General features: G+C 41.2%; 1 protein-coding gene across 3 annotated transcripts; it reads right to left on the bottom strand.

The window, feature by feature from the left end:
• Nucleotides 1–1881: 1881 nt before the first annotated feature.
• FUCA1 (alpha-L-fucosidase 1) lies at nt 1882–23959 on the bottom strand. Of its 3 annotated transcripts, XM_082399492.1 has the most exons (9): nt 23480–23711; nt 20423–20507; nt 18218–18352; nt 11038–11175; nt 9242–9347; nt 5542–5742; nt 4278–4468; nt 2879–2978; nt 1882–2654 (listed from the first exon to the last, which is right to left on the bottom strand). In XM_082399492.1, the coding sequence occupies exons 1-9, from the start codon at nt 23559–23561 to the stop codon at nt 2514–2516; spliced, it is 1179 nt and encodes a 392-aa protein (XP_082255618.1). In that variant the 5' UTR covers nt 23562–23711; the 3' UTR covers nt 1882–2513. The 3 variants fall into 3 exon arrangements, with proteins under 3 accessions (XP_082255618.1, XP_082255616.1, XP_082255617.1); XM_082399490.1 differs by lacking the exon at nt 20423–20507 and having other exon boundaries at nt 23480–23959; XM_082399491.1 differs by lacking the exons at nt 18218–18352; nt 20423–20507 and having other exon boundaries at nt 23480–23959.
• Nucleotides 23960–24095: the final 136 nt, after the last annotated feature.

Below are 24095 nucleotides of genomic sequence, written 5' to 3'. Positions count from 1 at the left end.
CTCTTTTTTGATGCATTGGTTGTTTAAGAGTGCATTGTTTAGTTTCCACAATTTGGTGAATTTTCCAGTTTTCCCTCTGTTATTGATATCTAACTTCATCTAGTTGTGGTCATAGAAGATACTATGAAAAATACCTATTTAAAAATATCTACTGAGACTAATTCATGGCCAAATATATGATCTTTTCTTCAATCTTTTTTCTTTCTGTTCCTCAGACTCAATAATTTCCACTGTCCTATCATCAAGTTCACTGTTCTTTCTTCTGCCTACTCAACTCTGTCTTTGAATCCCTTTAGTGAAATTTTCATTTCAGTTATTATACTTTTCAACTCCAGAATTTTTATTTTTAGGATTTTTGTCTCTTTATTGATATATTCATTTCACTCATACATCATTTTCTTGACTTTCTCCACATCTTCCTTTAGTTATTTGCACATTTTAAAAACAGTTATTTTAAAGTTTTTGTCTAGCATATCTGCCATCAGTTCTTTTCCAGGAACAGTTTCTGTTGATTTACTATTTTCTTTTGAATGGGCCATACTTTCATGTTTCTTTGTATGTCTTGTGATTTTGTTGTTGTTCTTGTTGTTGAAAACTGGACATTTGAATCTAATAATATGGCAACTCTGGAAATCAGACCCTCCCCCTTCCCCAGGGTTTGCTGATTTTTGTAGTTTTTGTTCATTGCTTTTTTTTCCTTTTTGATTGTTGCAGGCTGCCACGGATAAGCTAGAGGTGTAAACTTAAGATCTTCTCAGGCCTTTTCTGACTCTTTCTCTGGACATGCATGGTCACTTTCTAATATTCCCCACATAAGCAGTTGTTTTTGAATTTCCTAACCTTTAATGTCTAGCTCCCAAAAGGGGGGAAAAAGAGCACCAGCCCTTTAAATCCTCTGGAAGTGACTTTAGCTGTTGGAGGAGGGGCTTGCAACAATGGGGAAGGTACAACAATGGCTTGCCCACCTCTCTGCCTGTAACTCTGTGGTCAAAAGCAGCAATCAGAGCACAAATCCCTGACATTTGGAGGACAGGGTCCTTTTGCCCAGCTAGGCTCTCACAAGCTGTGTGTAAGTCGCTCCAAGAACACATGCACAGCTGCCTACTCCATGACTAGGGATGAGGGATGGGTAGCTGAAACTGAACAGAATTAACTGGAATTTACCATCCAAGTCTTCCTCTGGAAGTTGCAAGCCTTCCTTAGACTCCAGAGTTTCAAAATAGTTACATTAAAATAGTTACACCAGTTACATCAGATTCTGCCAGTGCAATTGTTGTCTAGGCGAGGAGACAGATTCTTGGTGATTCCTCTCTGCCATCTTCCCAGAACCCTCTCTAAAGACTTTTTTTTAAACCTACATTTCACAAGTTTCAATGCATAGTGTTTTCATTATCATTCTAAGTATTTTCTAACTCCCCATATGGTGCTTTCTTTGATCAATAAGTATTTAGACGTGTGTTTTAAAATTTCCAAACATAAGTTTTTTTCCTCCAAGTTCTTATGGTCCTTTAAACATGTTGCAGACATACTATATAGTCCATATGCTATTGCGTCTTTGGTATTTACACTTGTAAATGTTTCATATGTGCTTGAGAAAAACAAATTTTCTGTAAATGTAGGGTAAGGATTTCCAAATACATGTAGTAAATAAAAAAGAAACAGAACACTTTATTAGATCTATAACAATTAAAGAGGGTGAACTGATAGTCACCTCAAAAGAATGGTACTAGAAGTGAGGAGTAGAAGAACCAAAGGAATTACTTTCTTTGCTCTGCATTAAAGAGACTTGGCAGGTTACCCCCCTTCTACTTTTTTATAAAACATAAACGTAAGGCTATAAGCAATCCATATAGAAACTGGAAGAAGAAAGCTACAACATGCTTTTTGGTAGAAAATAATTTGATGTACAAATTTATTTATTTGATTGTATTCAAGAAAGCAGGGCAGAATCACATTCATTTTCTTCATAGTATCACTGTATATAGACTGAATTTCAGAGCTCTTAGTTTGCTTTGGAAACTTCTAAAAAGCTGACTATTAGCAGACTAGGAAGCATTTTCCTTCCCCTCCAGGATCTCCTGCTCCTGGGGGTAGGTGGGGGTAATTGGTCACATTTGATGCTAAATAAATAGCATGTGGTGGATTTTGCCAAATCCTTTTCAGCTCCTCCCATAGGCAACGGGATGACTTGGCTTATTCTTGATCTGAAGTCATTTGAGTAAACAAGCAGGTTATGAAACACAGAATAGAGTGAAGTTTCCATCGTAGATAATTCCCAAAGTTAGGATGAGCTTAACTGTTCAATCCCTTCTGCTGATCAGAGAGAGAGATGCTAGCAATCGATCTCAGATCTTTGATCCTGTGAGACATCAGCGTAACGTAATTCATTCCTTTTATTAAAATGCGTTGGAAAAGAGATGTGTGAGTACACAAGAGCAGTTTATTACAGTGATGGTACTATAAGAGGAAAATCAAAGTGCAGGCAGTGTCCCTTTCTTGTTGAACTCCAATGATCACTCCACTCCTGTCAGCTTTACAGTCCAAGCAAACTCAGTCGGAAGAGCAGAGGGTGGTAACTGGGGCAGGTACACGAGGAGACCTTCACCTGGATTTGGGGACCACTTCAGATGCTTTTCGATTCCCAGCATTGTTACCTGTAGAAAGCAAAAGGGAATGGAAAAAACATTAATGCACAGATGAGCACAGACTGTGGCCCGAACATGGTGGGAAACAACTATGCTGGGCCATGGCAGGGAAGACAGTCCAAAAGGGGAATAAATATGGGAAAAACCTGGGGAAGGAAGGAAGAATTAGAGAAGGCTTGCCAATTCCTTTACAAAAAGTTACATCTCTGACAAGACTGACTGAGGCTCTTTACCTCTGTAGTCGAAGTAGTTATAGGGGATTTAAGGCTTAAGATTCCATCTTCTGGCCAGTGCAGGAAAATGGCATAAACAGCTGATCCTTTTGAGGTATACCTGGGAAAAAAGAAACATCACTGTCAAAGATACCTGGCTTATTACCCTGCCACATGACCTTACATGTTCCCCTTTCAATTATCTACCAATTCCAAGACCTTCAGTCTGTCACTGCTACGAGGAAGCACTAATAACTCGATACCAATTAAGGTCCGTGGGAAGAAAGCAGCCCTGGAAGATTCTTTCTGGTGATATCTTCCATTTTCTCTCTGGATGGGGTTCTAAGTTTTCTTAAAAAATTTTTAACTCTTATACTAGTTATCTCACGCTGAAGCCATTTGCCTCATTATTCAAATCATTCTTTGACTCCAAATCCATATGAAAACAGTCAAGGATATAACAAGGGCAAGGTGTACAACGAAGACAAATTTGGGTTTTTGTTTTTAATTTAAAAATTTTTTTTGTCTTTAAATTTTTGGCCACCCAACACAGCTTGTGGGATCTTAGCTCCCCGACCAGGGATCGAACCCTGGCCCATGGCAGTGAAAGCGCAGAGTCCTAACCACTGGACCGCCAGGGAATTCCCAAGACAAGTTTGTTGTTCTGAGATTTCACCATGCTTAGAGAAGAGGGTGAAAATCACTAAATAGAAACTCATCCAAAACAGAAGGATGAACGTGTTTCCCCTGATCCAAAGACCCCTGCTCTCTGGTATAACACTTACAGAGGTCTTTCACTGAGCAGTTAGTTTGTGCCTGGCACTCTGCTGATACTTTACATATGTTATCTCATTTAACCCTCACAAACACTCTAGGAAGTTACATATCATCACCCCATTTTGCAGTTGAAAAAAACTGAAGCGCAAGATCAAATAACTAGATCCACAATCCAAGTATGAATCGTGACTTCTCCATTTAGTAGCTCTGCAATTCTAGGCAAGTGATATTACTGCCCTGAGTCTGCTTTCTCACTTGTAACCTGATAATGATAGTATCAACTTGGTGGGATTGTTGAGGGGATTAAATGAGGGGAAAGAATTTAGAATGAAGCCTGCGTATTGTGGATGTTGTACAAATATCAGCTGTTAGTATTTTTAGGAGGTGGGGTAACATTGTCAAGCAAATTGACTGATACTTTGTAGCTCTTTCTTTTTTCACCAAGCCTTCGGCCTCCCTTACTAGTCAAAGATACCCTGGGGCCTAAAACATAAACCTGGGCACAAATTGAATAGCAAAAGGACCGCTTCTGCATTTCCTCAAGATGACTCCCAGCCTGGCTTGTACCATTGTGGACCCAAGGAGATGCCGGCTCAGGATGGGCCACATCCCGTTCCTGCACGTAACAGAAGACTAGACTCACCACACAGAGGTCGTGTTTTTTTCAGATTGTACCCTCCATGGTTTGGAGGCATAGATAGCCTCCCCATTGATGCTCAGCCACTTCCCAACAGCAAGAAGCCTTTCTTGGAAGATGGGAACAATCAGTCCATCTTTAGTTGGTCCAATGTTGAGAAGATAGTTGCCTCCCAAACTTACTGTCTGAATCAGTTCCTGGAGAGAACAGAAACAAGGAAAATCCCAGCTCTGAATGCCAAGACTGGAGAAATGCTTAGAACACACAGATGAAGGGAAGAAAAAGAATCTAGGCTACATTCTCCCTCTGTTTTGTGAATATCCTTTACCCTTTGGAAAATACTATATATTTTTGTCATTATAAAAGCAGGATAGGCTTATATGAGAAAATTTTAAAATCCTGCTACAAGGCGGAGAAATATATTAACTCGAATTCCAGGGAGTAATCACAGGCACTTCCCCGTGAACCGGCACCTGCTGTGGTGCCATATGCAGTGGGAAGGGTCGTGTGTCAGAAGCACAGAGTGTGAGCAGGGGAACTGAAAACAGAGCACTTGGCCATGAAGGAATCCCATGGAGCCATCCAGAGAGAAGACAGGGATCAGAGAGGAGAGATTCAGAGCAGGTGCTGTGGAGACTCTGGGGAGGTAGAAAAGATCTGATGAATTTCAGGACACTGTGTATGTGGTGGGCTATATAAATGTGTATGTTGCCCCTTCAGGAAAACATGCTGTAAAGAGATATATTCTTTAAGATTTTTGGAGTGGGATGCATGTGTGTTTAGTGTGACCTCAAACGGTAGCACTTCAAGGCAGCCCAGAAAAATTAAGGCTACATACAGAATATTTTAAAAAGGAGGTTTTGTTACAGTACCCCAAAGACATCACACCATTAACTTTTGATGTTTCCTTTTGGTGTTTTTCTTATGCAGTTACTTCTATATAGTTGTGATACTACATCAACCCTCTAAGCATTAATCCATATTACATTCAGAAACATTTTAATGGTTAAGGAAAATCCCTAAATCTACATAATTATTCCTTTATGGTGGCAAGAAATTGAAACAACCCAAATGTCAAACTGAAAATAATCCTGGGAAAAACGTCTCTGTACAGAACTCTTCTTAATTATACCTAGTTCCTTAGGACAGGTTTTATGAGTGTGTTCAGTAACCCTAAAGGGATCTATCAGCCTGCACTTCCAACCACAGTGCTTCCACCACTCTTAGTCAGAAGGTAGTTAACAAATCACTACCTCACAGGTGCTCTTACCGAAATGATTCGAGATTCACTTGTGATGTCAGCCATTGCCATGTCGCGACGATAGCCCCAGGACAGCTTGTCTATTGAGGTGCACATCTCCCATTTGTGATCTGGCAACGTCTCTGGCTTGAATTTATCTTGACAGTTGTAGTATCCTCCATGGCGACAGGAACAGTTCTGACCCCATCGGTCATTTACTACAACAACATCCTAAAGGAGGAAGGAGTACCGGGGTCATCGGGGGTAAAATCACTTAGCTTCCTTATGTAACACAGTTTGATATATTAGGTGCCTACTTGCAAGCAAGAAGCAGACTTAGTCAAGAGCAGTGTTTCTTTTTTTTTTAATTTTATTTTATTTTTGGCTGTGTTGGATCTTCATTGCTGTGCGTGGGCTTTCTCTAGTTGCGGAGAGCGGGGGCTACTCTTCGTTGTGGTGCGCAGGCTCTAGGCGCGCGGGATTCAGTAGCTGTGGCGCGCGGGCTCAGTAGTTGTGGCTCATGGGCTCTAGAGCACAGGCTCAGTGGTTGTGGCGCACAGGCTTAGTTGCTCCGCGGCATGTGGGATCTTCCCGGACCAAGGCTTGAACCCGTGTCCCCTGCATTGGCAGGCGGATTCTTAACCACTGCGCCACCAGGGAAGCCCGAGAGCAGTGTTTCTTAACTGTGGGCCATTTTGCCCTGGACAAGACTTTTAGCAAAATCTAGAGACAGTTCTTTTGGTTGTCACAACTGGGGATGGTGCTACTGCCACCTAGTGGGTGGAGACCAGGGATGCTTCTAAACATCTTACAACATACAGGATAGTGCCCTCACAACAAAGAAAAACCCAGCCCCGAATGTCAATAGTACCGAGGCTGAGAAACCCTGGCCTAGCAATGTGTAATGTCAGAGCTGGAATGGCCTGTTTAAATCACCTAGTAAACCACTTATTCTATCAGAGGAGAAATGGAGAGGAGGAGACTTGCCCGAGGTCACATCCCCAGGCAGAGTTTCAGAAAGCTGGGCCTGTGAATCAGGTATTTGAACCCAGCTCAGGATGCTTTCCACGATACAACCCTGACTTTCTTTACTTAGGTAAGAAAAAATCAGACATTCTTTTCCTTCCCTCAAGGTTTTGCTGAACTTTGAGAAATCCTTACATGGAATAACAATGTAAATGTTTACTACTACTATAAGGGACTTCCCTGGCCGTCCAGTGGTTAACAAGCCACCTTCCAGTGCAGGGGATGCAGGTTCGATCCCTGGTCGGGGAACTACGATCCTACATGCTGTGAGGCAACTAAGCCCGTGTGCCCTAGAGCTCGCGCGCCACAACTAGAGAGCCCGTGTGCCACAACTACTGAGCCCGTGCACCGCAACTAAGACCTGACGTAGCCAAATAAATAAATAAATAAGTGTTTTAAAAAAATACTACTATGAGGCTCATACTGGGTTATATAGGGTAAATAAAACACAGTTCTTACCCTCAGAAATCCAGCAGAGACTAGCTGAGGAGACAGATATGTGAAAAATTATACTGTGACATCACAGCAGAGTTAGGGATGAACATAAACAGGGAACACCGATCCAGGAGTGTTTCTTGCTTCTTCCAGGAAAGAATATAAATGGCCAGGAGCCAGATTTAGTTTACATTGCACCAATACTTACTATGCGCCTAACTGGGCCAAGTACTGTTTGTGGGGTTGGGGACATAGCAGTGAACAGACCCAAACGCTTGCCCTCACAAAGCTGACACTTTAGTGAGGGAGACAGATAGTAATGAGGTAAATGATATCTGAAATATGTTAGGCCAATATCAATATCTTAGTGGTAAGAGAAAGATAAAGCAAAGAAAGACATACAGTGTGACAGGGGCATGTTGCAATTTTAGATAGGGTGACGAGGAAGGTGACCTCCCAGGGAAGACCTGCGGAGAGCTCAGGAGTGAGCCACGTGGGAACTAGAGAGAATGGAGGATAAGTAAGGAGAAGGGACTATTTCTCCTAAAAGTACTTTCCTAACATGAGTATATCTCCAAAACAACCCTCTTTCCCAATGCGTGAGAGAGCATTCAGAACAAGAGTGGGTAGAATAGGGTCTGTGGTGTCCCACCCAAGGATCCACAACGGAGCCACCCGAGCCTGAGGACCATCGGGGAAGAACCACAATACTGCGCCACTAGAGGTCCCCACACATCTCGCAAGTCCCAGAAAACCAATCTGAATTTGCTTCAGTTTGTCACATAGGATCTTTCCTTTTTTCTTTCTCCCCATTTTCTGAATTTAGTAATATTTACCCAATGAGATCCTTAGAGGTTTACGAATCTACCAAGAAAGCTCAGTTCAAACTGGTCTTATACTTAGATTTTTCTTTAAAATCCACAACAAATCTAGACTATGTAAAATTTCTGAAATTTTCTATAGTGAAGATTAAGATGTCTGCTGCTTTGTAAGTGTACTGAAATACAAACTTTAAATGGGCAGCTATTGTGCAGCGTAATAGTGTTGATTATGGGGGAGAGGACAAGGTAGGCAAAGTTCCCTCAGGAATTTGGAGGGACTCCCCTGGTGGCACAGTGGTTAAGAATCCGCCTGCCAGGGCTCCCCTGGTGGCGCAGTGGTTGAGAGTCTGCCTGCCAATGCAGGGGACACGGGTTCGAGCCCTGGTCTGGGAAGATCCCACATGCCGCGGAGCAACTAGGCCCGTGAGCCACAACTACTGAGCCTGCGCGTCTGGAGCTTGTGTTCCGCTGCAAGAGACGCCGCGACGGTGAGAGGCCCACGCACCGCAATGAAGGGTGGCCCCCGCTCGCCGCAACTGGAGAAAGCCCTCGCACAGAAACGAGGACCCAACACAGCCAAAAATAAATAAATAAATAAATAATTAAAAAAAAAAAAAAAAAAAAGAATCCACCTGCCAACGCAGGGGACGCAGGTTCGAGCCCTGGTCCGGGAAAATTCCACATGCCATCCACGGCAACTAAGCCCGTGCGCCACAACTACAGAGCCTGCGTTCTAGAGCCCGTGAGCCACAGCTACTGAGCCCGTGTGCCACAACTACTGAAGCCCATGCGCCTAGAGCCTGCGCTCTGCAACAAGAGAAGCCACTGCAATGAGAAGCCTGTGCACCGCAACGAAGAGTAGCCCCTGCTTGTCTCAATTAGAGAAAGCTGGTGTGCAGCAACGGAGACCCAACACAGCCAAAAAAATAAAATAAGTTAATTAATTTAAAAAAAAAGAATTTGGAATATAAGGGAAATGAAATTTCCCCTTAAGAGTTAAACTACATAATCAACATAGAGTAGGTGAAGTCATAGATATTCACATTTTATTCTTATCATTTAATTTTACATGTTTTATATATTAATTTTTGGGGTGGTTTTCTCATTTATAATGTCTGTTTACTTAATAGTTTATTTTCTCTATGGTGGTCTGGGACTTCTACATACTATTTCTAGCCTACTTAAATTTAAGAAGATTTAAAACTATCTTGTAAAAATCAATAATTAAAGGAGAAGAAGAAAGATTATACTCCAAGTAAGGGGCCAAAAAAGAATTAACGGAGAAACCTTTAACATCCACTAAGTTCCCTGATCCCTACCACACCCACGTTGATATTACTATTTATTATTGTTGCTGTTGTCGTTATTGTTATTACTCTGGATCTTGGTTCCTCACATTTTCTTTTATCAAAACAGAAAAATAAGAGATAAGTCATATAATCATGTACCTTAACTGGGCTATCATTGTAGAGCCAAGCAAGAAAATTTGTCGAGTTCCAATAAGTATCAGGACATTCCCACTCTCCATCAGACCAAATCAAGTCAGGTTTGTACCTGAGAGCCAAGCAATGAGAACAATGTTTATTATCTGAATCCATTCATAGTAAAGTCTTATGGATCTATCTTTGCAACAAATATTTTAAAATTAATTTTCTCCTATTTGGAAAGTACCAAAAAACTACCGCAGTGCAGAGAAGGTGGAAAACTAAAGAGACAAAAACGACAACACAGGCACACACACACACCCCTTAGCTAACACAACCACTGTTTAATACACAGCACTTTGGTGTATTTCCTAATCTTTTTCTTTTTAATGTCTTAACTTAAAAAGTAGAGTTGTAATCAGTGTGCATACAATCTGGTTTCCTTCCGGCAACTAATTCCAATGAAAAGAGTGGTGCTCCAGAACTATAGGATTAATGTTTCTGCTTTTAAGATGTATTAAGAGCTTGAACTGTTCTGCCAAATGCATTTTTGGGGACAACTACCCAAAACTTTGACTATAAAAATCTATTGAATTCACTTGAGCCACAGTTGCATCTTTCACATATTATTACTCTGAGTCCTATGAGGTGTGAGTGTGTGTGTGTGTATTTATAACTATAAGGTAAGCATTATTATTCTCACTTTAGAAAGCAAGAACCTAATGCTCCGTAGGGTACTTTGTTTTAGGTGACAAAGCTGGTAAGTAACAGGAGCTGGAACCCACATGCAAATCTGCCTGATGCCTAATCTTGTGCTGTACTCCGTAACTACTTAGAACAGCAGGTTGATTCCAGGAAAATGACTGCCTGTCTGAGAGGTGAGAGAAGCACTGTTGGTCTGTGTTCCACTGTGTACGAGAAACTGTACTAGGCACTTTATACTCATTACCTCATTCATTCTCACGACAACCCTGTGATGTATAAACAGATAAAGAAACTGAGTTCTCGGAAGATGAAGTAGTTTGTTCAAGGCTATACAGTCAGTAAGAAAAAAGAACTGGACTTCTGACTTAAAGCCTATGCTGACCTCTTACAACTGTACTATTTCCTTAGAGAAGTCATCTGGATGCAAGGAGTTTTTTTTTGTCTTCTGGTCTACAATGAGCGTCCAGGCAGAGGTGGCTGCCTCTTAACCTTTAAAGGTCCACCATCCTCTAGGAGCCCCAGAAGCAAGAAGGGTAAACTCAGAATAAAACGTGGTGAAGACTAGGGACAAATGCCAAAGTGAAAGTCATCATTTTAAGAATAATGGTAATAACACCACCATTATTCTGTACCAGGCATAGTGACAGATACTTTTCACATACTATGCTGAGCCCTATACAGAAGGCATTATTATCCCCACTTCACAGAGCAAGAATCTGAGGCTCAGAACGGTGACCTGTTTAAGGCCTGTAAGTAACAAGAGCCAGGATTCAAATACAAATCTGCCAGATGCCAAATCCTCTTCAGTGTCCGTTAGACCATGTTGCCCTTCTTCAAGGTCCTGACAAAGAAAATAGCATGTAAGGAGGGAACTGAAGTTTTGACTTACTACCATCCTCAGTTTTGTTGGTTTCAATTTATAGAGGCAATATGACCATATTATGAAAGTTCTGAAAAGTAGGAAGAAAAAATATATTTTGTCTTAACACAACCACTACTTTTACTATTTTGATGTCCTACCCCTTTTCCCCTTCCCCTCAACTTAACAGTATCCTATAAGAAGCTCAGGTGTCATTGCTGAAGGTCATAAGGCCAAAAAAATTTCTGTTTTGTACCTGCTAACAAGGTCATATAGCTCTGGCATTGTTTTTGCACGGACAAAATGCTGTGTTTTGAAGCCATTTTTCTTATCACGTAGGTAGAGAGGATGGAACCATTCTAAGAGTGAGTGATAGAGTCCATAGCGTATGTTCCTTAAACAGAAAAACAGGACAGCAACTGTCATTAAGCAAAGAAAAAATAATTTATTTTAAGAAAAATCAGTTGCAGCATTTTTACATCTCAGTGAAACTTATCCATAGGGCATGCAGAGGGGCAGGATCCACAACCATTTCCTTAAATTATATCATCATTCACTTAAGCAAAATGATTGGGCTTACTATGTTTTTGATAATACACATAACAAATTATTTTTATACATAAATACCTTAACACCAAATGTCATGTAAACCATCTTTTGTCTTTTAAGTCAATTATCTCAATAACATGTAGTCCCATTAAAAAACGTTTTCTGTCAATCGTAAGAATACATATGGAAGAGATACTAGAAAATAGAGACAAGTATAAAGAATAAAATATCTAAAATCTTACCACTCAAATAATCATTAGTAACATTTTCTGTGTAGCTGAATTAATTAATATAGGTTTATTGTTTCATATAAGATTTATTAATAGTTCTTAATGTGAGCAGAAGCAAGAAGAACTACAATCCTGCAGCCTGTGGAACAAAAACCACATTCACAGAAAGACAGACAAGATGAAAAGGCAGAGGGCTAGGTACCAGATGAAGGAACAAGATAAAACCCCAGAAAAACAACTAAATGAAGTGGAGATAGGAAACCTTCCAGAAAAAGAATTCAGAATAATGACAGTGAAGATGATTCAGGACCTCAGAAAAAGAATGGAGGCAAAGATCGAGAAGATGCAAGAAATGTTTAACAAAGACCTAGAAGAATTAAAGAATAAACACCTACAAGAATTAAAGAACAAACAAACAGAGATGAACAATACAATAACTGAGATGAAAAATACACTAGAAGGAATCAATAGCAGAATAACTGAGGCAGAAGAACAGATAAGTGACCTGGAAGACAGTATGGTGGAATTCAATGCTGCGGAACAGAATAAAGAAGAGAGGATGAAAAGAAATGAAGACAGCCTAAGAGACCTCTGAGACAACATTAAACGCAACAACATTCGCATTATAGGGGTCCCAGAAGGAGAAGAGAGAGAGAAAGGACCTGAGAAAATATTTCAAGAGATTATAGTCGAAAACTTCCCTAACATGGGAAAGGAAATAGCCACCCAAGTACAGGAATGCAAAGAGTCCCAGGCAGGATAAACCCAAGGAGAAACACGTGGAGACACATAGTAATCAAACTGACAAAAATTAAAGACAAAGAAAAATTATTGAAAGCAACAAGGGAAAAATGACAAATAACATACAAGGGAACTCCCATAAGGTTAACAGCTGATTTCTCAGCAGAAACTCTACAAGCCAGAAGGGAGTGGCATGATATATTTAAAGTGATGAAAGGGAAGAACCTACAACCAAGATTACTCTACCCAGCAAGGATCTCATTCAGATTCAATGGAGAAATCAAAAGCTTTACAGACAAGCAAAAGCTGAGAGAATTCAGCACCACCAAACCAGCTCTACAACAAATGCTAAAGGAACTTCTCTAACTGGGAAACACAAGAGAAGAAAAGGACCTACAAAAACACATCCAAAACAATTAAGAAAATGGTAATAGGTACATACATATTGATAATTACCTTAAACGTGAATGGATTAAATGCTCCAACCAAAAGACACAGGCTTGCTGAATGGATACAAAAACAAGACCCATATATATGCTGTCTACAAGAGACCCACTTCAGACCTAGGGACACATACAGACTGAAAGTGAGGGAATGGAAAAAGATATTCCATGCAAATGGAAATCAAAAGAAAGCTGGAGTAGCAATACTCATATCAGATAAAATAGACTTTAAAATAAAGAATGTTACAAGAGACAAGGAAGGACACTACATAATGATCAAGGGATCAATCCAAGAAGAAGATATAACAATTATAACTATATATGCACCCAACACCTCAATACATAAGGCAACTGCTAACAGCTATAAAAGAGGAAATCGACAGTAACACAATAATAGTGGGGGACTTTAACAACTCACTTACATCAATGGACAGATCATCCAAACAGAAAATTAATAAGGAAACACAAGCTTTAAATGACACAATAGACCAGACAGATTTAATTGATATTTATAGGACATTCCATCCAAAAACAGCATATTACACTTTCTTCTCAAGTGCGCATGGAACATTCTCCAGGATAGATCACATCTTGGGTCACAAATCAAGCCTCAGTAAATTTAAGAAAATTGAAATCATATCAAGCATCTTTTCTGACCAGAACGCTATGAGATTAGAAAAAATTACAGGGAAAAACACGTAAAAAACACAAACACCTGGAGGCTAAACAATACGTTACTAAATAACCAAGAGATCACCGAAGAAATCAAAGAGGAAATCAAAAAATACATAGAGACAAATGACAATGAAAACATAATGATCCAAAACCTATGGGATACAGCAAAAGCAGTTCTAAGAGGGAAGTTTATAGCAATACAAGCCTACCTCAAGAAACAAGAAAAATCTCAAATAAACAATCTACACTTACACCTAAAGGAACTAGAGAAAGAAGAACAAACAAAAACCAGAGTTAGTAGAAGGAAAGAAATCATAAAGATCAGAGCAGAAATACACGAAACAGAAACAAAGAAAATAATAGCAAAGATCAATAAAACTAAAAGCTGGTTCTTTGAGAAGATAAACAAAATTGATAAACCATTAGCCAGACTCATCAAGAAAAAGAGGGAGAGGACTCAAATCAATAAAATCAGAAATGAAAAAGGAGAAGTTACAACAGACACCACAGAAATACAAAGCATCCTAAGAGACTACTACAAGCAACTCTATGCCAATAAAATGGACAACCTGGAAGAAATGGACAAATTCTTAGAAAGGTATAACCTTCCAAGACTGAACCAGGAAGAAATAGAAAATATGAACAGACCAATCACAAGTAATGAAATTGAAACTGTGATTAAATATCTTCCAACAGGGTTTCCCTGGTGGTGCAGTGGTTGAGAATCTGCCTGCTAATGCAGGGGACACAGGTTTGAGCCCTGGTCTGGGAAGATCCCACATGCCACAGAGCAGCTGGGCCTGTGAGCCACAATTACGGAGCCTGCGCGTCTGGAGCCTGTGCTCCGCAACAAGAGAGGCCACAATAGTGAGAGGCCCGCGCACCGCAATGAAGAGTGGCCCCCGCTTGCCACAACTAGAGAAAGCCCTCGCACAGAAATGAAGACCCAACACAGCCATAAATAAATAAATTAATTAATTAAAAAAAAAATCTTCCAACAGAAGTCCAGGACCAGATGGCTTCACAGGTGAATTCTATCAAACATTCAGAGAAGAGCTAACACCCATCCTTCTCAACCTGTTCCAAAAAATTGCAGAGGAGGGAACACTCCCAAACTCATTCTATGAGGCCACCATCACCCTGATACCAAAACCAGACAAAGATACGACAAAAAAAGAAAATTACAGACCAATATCACTGATGAATATAGATGCAAAAATCCTCAACAAAATACTAGCAAACAGAATCCAACAACACATTAAAAGGATCATACACCATGATCAAGTGGGATTTATCCCAAGGATGCAAGCATTCTTCAATATATACAAATCAATCAAGGTGATACACCATATTAACAAACTGAAGAATAAAAACCATATGATCATCTCAATAGATGCAGAAAAAGCTTTTGACAAAATTCAACACCAATTTATGATAAAAACTCTCAAGAATGTGGGCACAGAGGGAACCTACCTCAACATAATAAAGGCCATATATGACAAACCCACAGCAAACATCATTCTCAATGGTGAAAAACTGAAAGCATTTCCTCTAAGATCAGGAACAAGACAAGGATGTCCACTCTCGCCACTCTTATTCAACATAGTTTTGGAAGTCCTAGCCACGGCAATCAGAGAAGAAAAAGAAGTAAAAGGAATACAAATTGGAAAAGAAGAAGTAAAACTGTCACTGTTTGCAGATGACATGATACTATACATAGAGAATCCTAAAGATGCCACCAGAAAACTACTAGAGCTAATCAATGAACTTGGTAAAGTTGTAGGATACAAAATTAATGCACAGAAATCTCTTGCATTCCTATACACTAATGATAAAAAATCTGAAAGAGAAATTATGGAAACACTCCCATTTACCATTGCAACAAAAAGAATAAAATACCTAGGAATAAACCTACCTAGGGAGACAAAAGACCTGTATGCAGAAAACTATAAGACACTGTTGAAAAAAATTAAAGATGATACCAACAGATGGAGAGATATACCATGTTCTTGGATTGGAAGAATCAATATTGTGAAAATGACTATACTACCCAAATCAATCTACAGATTCAATGCAATCCCTATCAAATTACCAATGGCATTTTTTACAGAACTAGAACAAAAAATCTTAAAATTTGTATGGAGACACAAAAGACCCCGAATAGCCAAAGCAGTCTTGAGGGAAAAAAACGGAGCTGGAGGAATCAGACTCCCCGACTTCAGACTATACTACAAAGCTACAGTAATCAAGACAGTATGGTACTGGCACAATAACAGAAATATAGATCAATGGAACAGGAGAGAAAGCCCAGAGATAAACCCACGCACCTATGGTCAACTAATCTATGACAAAGGAGGCAAGGATATACAATGGAGAAAAGACAGTCTCTTCAATAAGTGGTGCTGGGAAAACTGGACAGCTACATGTCAAAGAATGAAATTAGAATACTCCCTAACACCATACACAAAAATAAACTCAAAATGGATTAGAGACCTAAATGTAAGACTGGACACTATAAAACTCTTAGAGGAAAACATAGGAAGAACACTCTTTGACATAAATCACAGCAAGATCTTTTTTGATCCACCTCCTAGAGTTATGGAAATAAAAACAAAAATAAACAAATGGGACCTAATGAAACTTAAAAGCTTTTGCAAAGCAAACTACAAACAAGACGAAAAGACAACCCTCAGAATGGGAGAAAATATTTGCAAACGAATCAACAGACAAAGGATTAATCTCCAAAATATATAAACAGCTCACTCAGCTCAATATTAAAAAAACAAACAACCCAATCCAAAATGGGCAGAAGACCTACATAGACATTTCTCCAAGGAAGAGATACAAATGGCCAAGAAGCACATGAAAAGCTGCTCAACATCACTAATTATTAGAGAAATGCAAATCAAAACTACAATGAGGTATCACCTCACACCAGTTAGAAGGGGCATCATCAGAAAGTCTACAAACAACAAATGCTGGAGAGGGTGTGGAGAAAAGGGAACCCTCTTGCACTCTTGGTGGGAATGTAAATTGATACAGCCACTATGGAGAACAGTATGGAGGTTCCTTAACAAACTAAAAACAGAATTACCATATGACCCAGCAATCCCACTACTGGGCATATACCCAGAGAAAACCATAATTCAAAAAGACACATGCACCCCAATGTTCATTGCAGCACTATTTACAATACTCAGGTCATGGAAGCAACCTAAATGCCCATCGACAGACGAATGGATAAAGAAGATGTGGTACATATATACAATGGAATATTACTCAGCCATAAAAAGGAACGAAATTGGGTCATTTGTAGAGACGTGGATGGATCTAGAGACCGTCATACAGAGTGAAGTATGTCAGAAAGAGAAAACAGATATCATATATTAACGCATATATGTGGAACCTAGAAAAATGGTACAGATGAACTGGTTTGCAGGGCAGAAATAGAGACACAGATGTAGAGAACAAACGTATGGACACCAAGGGGGGAAAGTGGCGGGGGGGTGGTGTGATGAATTGGGAGATTGGGATTGACATATATACACTAATATGTATAAAATGGATAACTAATGAGAACCTGCCGTATAAAAAAATAAAATTCTAAAAAAAAAAAAATAGTTCTTAACGTTCCCCAAATGAACTATGGTTAAAGTGACCTATTTTCATACACAATAAAGCTTGTTTTGAGTTAAGAATAGTGAGTGTTTTGGAAACGCTATAATACAAGTAAGAAGTAAATGTAACATTGCAATGGCACAGATAAGACAGAAACAATTGATGTTAAGTATTTCATCACGTGATTCAGGGACTAAATAAATATAAAGAAGGTAAAAATCAAGGATCTTAGAGTCCAGATCTAATCAACATCTCAGAGTCTTACAGCAGGACTATTAGCAGAGCACAGCATTGGGAAACTGAATATTTAACCCGTGACATAAGTCAGCAAATGCTTTCTCAATGGACCAGATAATATTTGAGGCTTTGCAGGCCTTGCGATCTCTATCCCAGCTCTGCAATTGCAGCCTGAAAGCAGCCAGAGACAATGCATAAATGAATGGGCACAACTGTGTTCCAGTCAAACTTTACTTATACAAACAGGCAGCTGGTCTACCCCTTAAATAGGACATCAAGTTTGCCAAATCACAATACAGCTGAGACTGGGCATGACACAAACACCACTTTTCCTCCTTAGAGGCAAACATACCCAGAAATATAGGATCCAAAACCAGAATACCTGGGTTCAAATCCCACCTCTGCCACTTCCCAGCATTTTGATCTTGGGAAGTTACTTTTTATTAAGTGGCAAATATTAGAAAATATTAATTAGAATCAACAGGGTGGCTCCTTATCTCACTTTTTGCTGCTTTAACTGCCCTTTTCAGTTCTCTCTTGATCTACTATTCATCTAAACCTTCCCTGAATGCCTGCAAAGCTCTGTGTTGACAGCTAAGGAGGACACAAAGATGAGAGGCCCAACCCTGGCCTCCATCAGATACTGGAAAAGGCCTGGGGTGGTAGGCTTTCCAGAAAAAATCCTTTGCAGAATACAAATGAAGCATTGGGGTCTACGCTGGGTATCCTTCACCTAAGCAGACAGGGCTATGAACTTCTCTGATGGTGTCACCTTTGGTCATATGAAAACTGCCAAGCATCAAACACTGCTAATTCAAGGCCAGAAGCCCTTCAAGGTACTGGTTAAATGCAAACTTAGAAAACACACAAGAGTAGAGAAGGCACGGCACATTGGATGGCTAGATCAAAAGTGATGATGGAGCAATCATCTGTGAACACACACCTATTTCGGATGGCTGTTCCCAACTCACCAACCAAATCACGATGGGGCCCCAGATCCTTAGAGTTCCAGTTCCAAGACACAGGACTTGGCCAGTTTGTGAAGCCTTCGTGATGCTTTGTTGTCAGGACTACATACCTGTGGACATTGAAACCATATGAACAAAGGAAGTGGGCAGTGGGCCACCGGCACAAACTTACCTGGTATGCCTGAGGCTTTTAAAATGGTTGGGAGAACTTGACTACAGGAAACGTATGGTTGACCCTTGAACAACGTGGGGGTGAGGAGTGTCAACCCCCTGTGCAGAAGAAAATCCATGTATAACTCTTGACTCCCCGAAAACTTAACTACTAATAGCCTACTCTTGACTGGAAGCCTTACCAATAACATAAATGATTGATTAATGCCCATTTTGGGGGACTTCCCTGGCAGTCCGGTGGTTAAGACTCTACGCTTCCAATGCAGGGGGCACAGGTTCGATCCCTGGTCGGGGAACTAAGATCCTGCAAGCCATGCAGTGTGGACAAAAACAAACAAACAAACAAAAAACCCCACCCATTTTGTACGTTATATGTATTATGTACTGTATTAATACAATAATGTAAGCTAGAGAAAAGAAAATGTTTTTAAGAAAATCATAAGAGAAAATACATTTATAGTACTGTATTGTATTTATTGATACCATAAGTTTACATTGACTGTTTACAAGATGAACCACCTGTCAGTACCTACATCAATATTGTCTTACATGATAGAAAACACTGCAGATGTTATAATTATTACTAAAACTAGATATAAAAAGTGAAAAGGAGGATTCCCTGGTGGCGCAGTCATTGAGAATCTGCCTGCCAATGCAGGCGACACGGGTTCGAGCCCTGGTCTGGGAAGATCCCACATGCCGTGGAGCAACTAAGCCCATGAGCCACAACTACTGAGCCTGCGCGTCTGGAGCCTGTGCTCCGCAACAAGAGAGGCCGCAATACTGAGAGGCCTGCGCACCGCGATGAAGAGTGGCCCCCACTTGCCGCAAATAGAGAAAGCCCTCACACAGAAACGAAGACCCAACACAGCCATAAACAAACAAATAAATAAATAAATAAATAAATAAATAAATAAAAATTAAAAAAAGAAAAGAAAAGATAACCTGAAAATGACAGTTCCATTTTTAAAAAAAAGTGAAAAGCTGGGGCTTCCCTGGTGGCGCAATGGTTGAGAGTCTGCCTGCCGATGCAGGGGACACGGGTTCGAGCCCTGGTCTGGGAGGATCCCACATGCCGCGGAGCGACTGGGCCCGTGAGCCACAACTGCTGAGACTGCGCGTCTGGAGCTTGTGTTCCGCAACAGGAGAGGCCGTGATAGTGAGAGGCCCGCGCACCGCGATGAGGAGTGGCCCCCGCTCGCCACAACTAGAGAAAGCCCTCGCACAGAAGCGAAGACCCAACACAGCCATAAATAAATAAATAAATAAATAAATAAATAAATTTTAAAAATACTTAAAAAAAAAAAAAAAAAGATGGCTGTAGTACCAGCAAACGGCCAGAGGTCTACCAGATAAAATTTCAAAATCTTCTCACTGATCCTAGTTTAAAAAAAAAAAAAAGTGAAAAGCTAATGTGAAAAAGAAATTCATATTTATTTGCAGGTATAACGATTCGTGCGTTGACCATAAAGCAGCAGCAATATGATTGCTTTACAGTAGCCTAGTGTAATCAGTATGATTGCTTCATGGTAGCCTAGCCGATACACTAATGAATGAATCATTATAAAATTTTTATGGCATATGGTATTATAATCCTATTCATAACACAGTACTGGAAACATTGTTACATTAAAAAAAAAAACTACTTGCCTGTGATGATAGGCTGATACACAGTTTATCCAATTATGAGGGGGTAGAGGGGAGGGCATACTGTATGGTAATGTAATTCTTTGAAAGCAAAGTTTTAAAACAGTAAGAAAATGGATACATTAGTAATTTTTTATTGTGTCACTTACCTTATGCTTATGTAAGGATTGGCTATTCACTTCCATACCAATCTTGCATATGATGTTCTACGTGCTGAATACTCAGGCAATGTTGACGATGATGATGACACAAAAACGTTTCATACAGTTCTTGCCGTCCAGTTCTTAGGTTTTCACATGAAGGCACTTACACACATACGCAGCAGATACGTTTATTAACTGTATGGCATAATGATTACTCACTGTTCATTAAGTGGAAGTGGATCATCATAAAGGTCTTCATGGTGAGTAGGTGGAAGAAGAAGAGGAAGAGGAGGGGTGGGTCTTGCTGTCTCAGGGTGGCAGAGGCAGAAGAGGTGGACAGGGAGGCAGGAGAGGCAGGCATTCAGTGTAACATTATGGAAATACATCGCAATTTCTGTCTGCCTTTTCTGCTTTTACATTTCTCTAAAAATGCTTCTACATGATACCAATCCTTCTTCCACTATTTGCTTTGTTTGTTTGTCTGTTTTTATTTTTTGGCTGCACTGCTTGACATGTGGGATCTTAGTTCTCAGACCAGGGATCAAACCTGTGCTCCCTGCACTGGAAGTGCGGAGTCTTAACCACGGGACCACCAGGGAAGTCCTCACTGTTTGCTTTAGTTTCAGTGCTCATATCATAGAAGGGTCCATGTGGTAAAAGAAGTCAAAAGCTGTCTTGAGTAATCAGAATCCTTCTGCCAGATTGTCTAACGTCAATCTGTCTTCTGGCACTGCTTCTTCTACATCTCCTTCCTCTGCACTTGTTCAGAAGCACTCATCTCCATCAAGCTGTCCTCTGTTAATTCCTCAGGTGTGAGGTTAATTAGTTCCTGAATTTCTCCAAGATCCAAATCTTGAAACCCTTCACCCCGCACCTTTTTTTTTTTTTTTTTTTTGGCTGCATTGGGTCTTTGTTGCTGCGCGTGGGCTTTTCTATAGTTGCGGCGAGCAGGGGCTACTCTTCATTGTGGCGCACAGACTTCTCATCACGGTGGCTTCTCTTGTAGAGCACGGGCTCCAGGTGCGCGGGCTTCAGTAGTTCTAGCACACGGGCTCAGTAGTTGTGGCGTAAAATGTCAATATGATTTTAATACTGCATCTTTACGTTTCTTTACATTTCTGTGAGTGGCACCATGTACGGTCTGAAAGTGTGTGTGTAACTTTTGATAAATTTTAACTTTTTACAATAGATTTGTATATATTTTATGGTAGTAAATGATAAAATAGACTAGTGTCTATATATTTTATGCATTCGTGACATCCTAACTTTTTCTTAATTTTCGATATTTCTGTGAGTTTTTCAAATTGTCGCAAATCTCCAAAAATTTTTCCAGTATATTTATTGGAAAAAATCCGCATATAAGTGGATCCATGCAGTTTAAACCCATGTTGTTCAAGGGTCAACTGTACTTGTATGAGTGACTATATTAGTGACACCCCGGGAGTTGCTTCAGGCACAACACCCCTTGGGTATTGCTCCAGGAATGAAAGCAAACTCAGGGAAGCCACAGTCCTTAGTTCCCAAACAAGCAGGAGACTTGGAAAGAAGGAAGGAATAGGTAAGGGAAAATATGTACACCTTGGCTTTCCAGTTCTTCAACCCTTCTGTGTATCGATGATTAGTTTCTTTTAAAAAACCCTTTGCCCTAAAGGAGAAAGAAATCTCTACTGGAAATAGTGGATGATAAAAAAGTAAGCTGTTTTACCAAGCCCATATGAATTGGCTCTCATTCACAGAGGTGACAAAAGGCCAAAAGAAAAGGGGAGAAAAGGCAAGTGTTGAAATAACAACCAAATCACTCACCATTTCATTTACTTTTATGGCAGAAAAATAGCTGGTGCTCACATGTGACAATTTAATCACTGGCCGATGTGGAAAGCTCAAGACTTTAAGGTCTAGACAGTATTTCAGGCTCTGTGGATCAAAGTCCTCTCTGTGGCATATTCTTCTTCTACTTCTTTAAAGCAACCTCTTAAAATGTAAAAATCCTTCTCATCTCAAGAAACTTACCAAAATAGGCAGAGGACCAATCCCTCTGGCCATGGTTGCAGACCCCTGGTGTGGTGGAAAGAACCTTCACCTTAGAGTCACGGGATTTGGAGTCTAGGACATTAGTTCCCTTCTTCTGTCTGGGCCAGTCATCTTGTCCATAGCAAGGGCATCTTGTCCTGGACAAAGTATGTCTCCCAGATTTTAACTTCTTCCTTTGAAAATTATGGATTTCTAAGGCTTCTGGAAGACAGTGAACTCCTCCTTTGTTTATTCAAGGCTTAATATTCCCACACACTTAATTGCAAACACTAAATATCAGTTGTAATTTCTATTTAGTACAAGAGAACTTAAAGTCCAAGAGAAACTAAAACCTGGAAGATGGGTGAGGAGACAAAGTAAGGGTGGAAGACTGCCCTAAGTCAGGAGCCGGGAAACCTACCTGCCTTCATTTTTACTCTCCTCCAACCCACCTCCCGCCCAGCAGCCTCAGGGTCACCATTCCTTGACTTAATACCTGCAACATCCTGTCTTCAAGGATGATTCCTTCAGGACTAGCCCCAGCCTTCAACAGCCTTGTGAGTCCTTGCCTCTCTCTTCCCAGCCCCAGTGCTCTGCACTTTCAGTTCTCTGAACCATCCACAAGCAAGTTGCAACAGTTCTCAAAACAATTCTGACATTTCTTGAGCACTCTCTACGTGCAAGGCATTGAGAAGAGCAGCTGAAAGAGAATCTGTATTGTTGCCCAAATACACTGCACACCAGAACTCCCTTCCCTCCGGGACATATTAAAAGCTGAAAGGAAGAACACAATCCCTGTCTACAACCATGGAAGGAGGCGGTAGGGAGGTAAAATGCCTTGTTCAAGTTCGCAGCTGAACTAGGATCAGACTCCATACCACCGGCTTAAAATCCTGGAATCCTGATTGCCTTGTTGACCCGGAAGGGACATGAGGTATCACTTAGCTCAGTCCTCTCAATATTCAGGTGCAGGCACTGAGGGCTTTGCAGTCAACCACCAACCGGAAACCTTTATTTCCTTCTAATCCTCAACCAGACGCACCTTTTTAGGATCAGGCGTGCCATATTCAATACTGCATCCTTCAGGAGGCAAAACAGTACCCCCGGTATCTGAAGTCAGACGGACACCTGTGTGACCCGGCAAGTCGCCTAGCCTCCCTAGCCTCCCCCCAGCTCGGTTTTCACCTGCCTAAGCCCCCTCCTGGCGCTCGGGTCGGCCCTAGCCGGGGAAGGGGGGCCATGCCCGCCCCCCGCGGCGGCACTCACTTGGCCCCGGCGGCCTCGAACAGGTTGGCCCAGCTGTCCGGGTGGAAGAAGCGCGCAGTGAATCTTGGCCCGAAGTCGCCATAGGTGAAATTGGGCGGGTAGTTCTCGTTCATGAAACTCTCGTACTGTGGCAGCTTTTCGCCCTTCCAGTGCCACCAGAACCACTCACTGCCCCAGGCCGGCACCGAAAACACGCCCCAGTGCACAAACACTCCGAATTTGGCCTCGTCGAACCAGGCCGGCAGCGGCCGGGAGTCCAGACTCGGCCAGTCCGCGGTGTAGCGGCGCGGAGGGTCGGTGCAGCGCGCAGGGTGGGTGCAGCGCGGAGCCCGCACCGCGCCGAGCACCAGCAGCAGATGCAGCTGCAGCTGCAGCAGTAGCAGCAGCAGCAATAGCTCGGCGCCCACCACCCGCGACTTCATCTCGGGATTTGGCACAGCCGTCTTGGAGCCCCACCGCCGCCACTGAACGCGCAAGTGCGGGGCGCGTGGCCCCGCCCACCCTAGCTAATGATTGGCTCGGAAGGAAAAAGGGGTGGGGCAACCCTGGCTGCTTGGCTACCGAGCGTCTTCCCTTCCTGGTGGGCGGTCCCTACCACCACTGGCTCTCAAAGGAA

The sequence above is a fragment of the Balaenoptera borealis genome, assembly GCF_965194805.1.
Source record: "Balaenoptera borealis genome assembly, chromosome: 1".
Lineage (NCBI taxonomy): Eukaryota > Metazoa > Chordata > Mammalia > Artiodactyla > Balaenopteridae > Balaenoptera > Balaenoptera borealis.
This window is presented reverse-complemented; position numbering and strand designations above follow the sequence as displayed.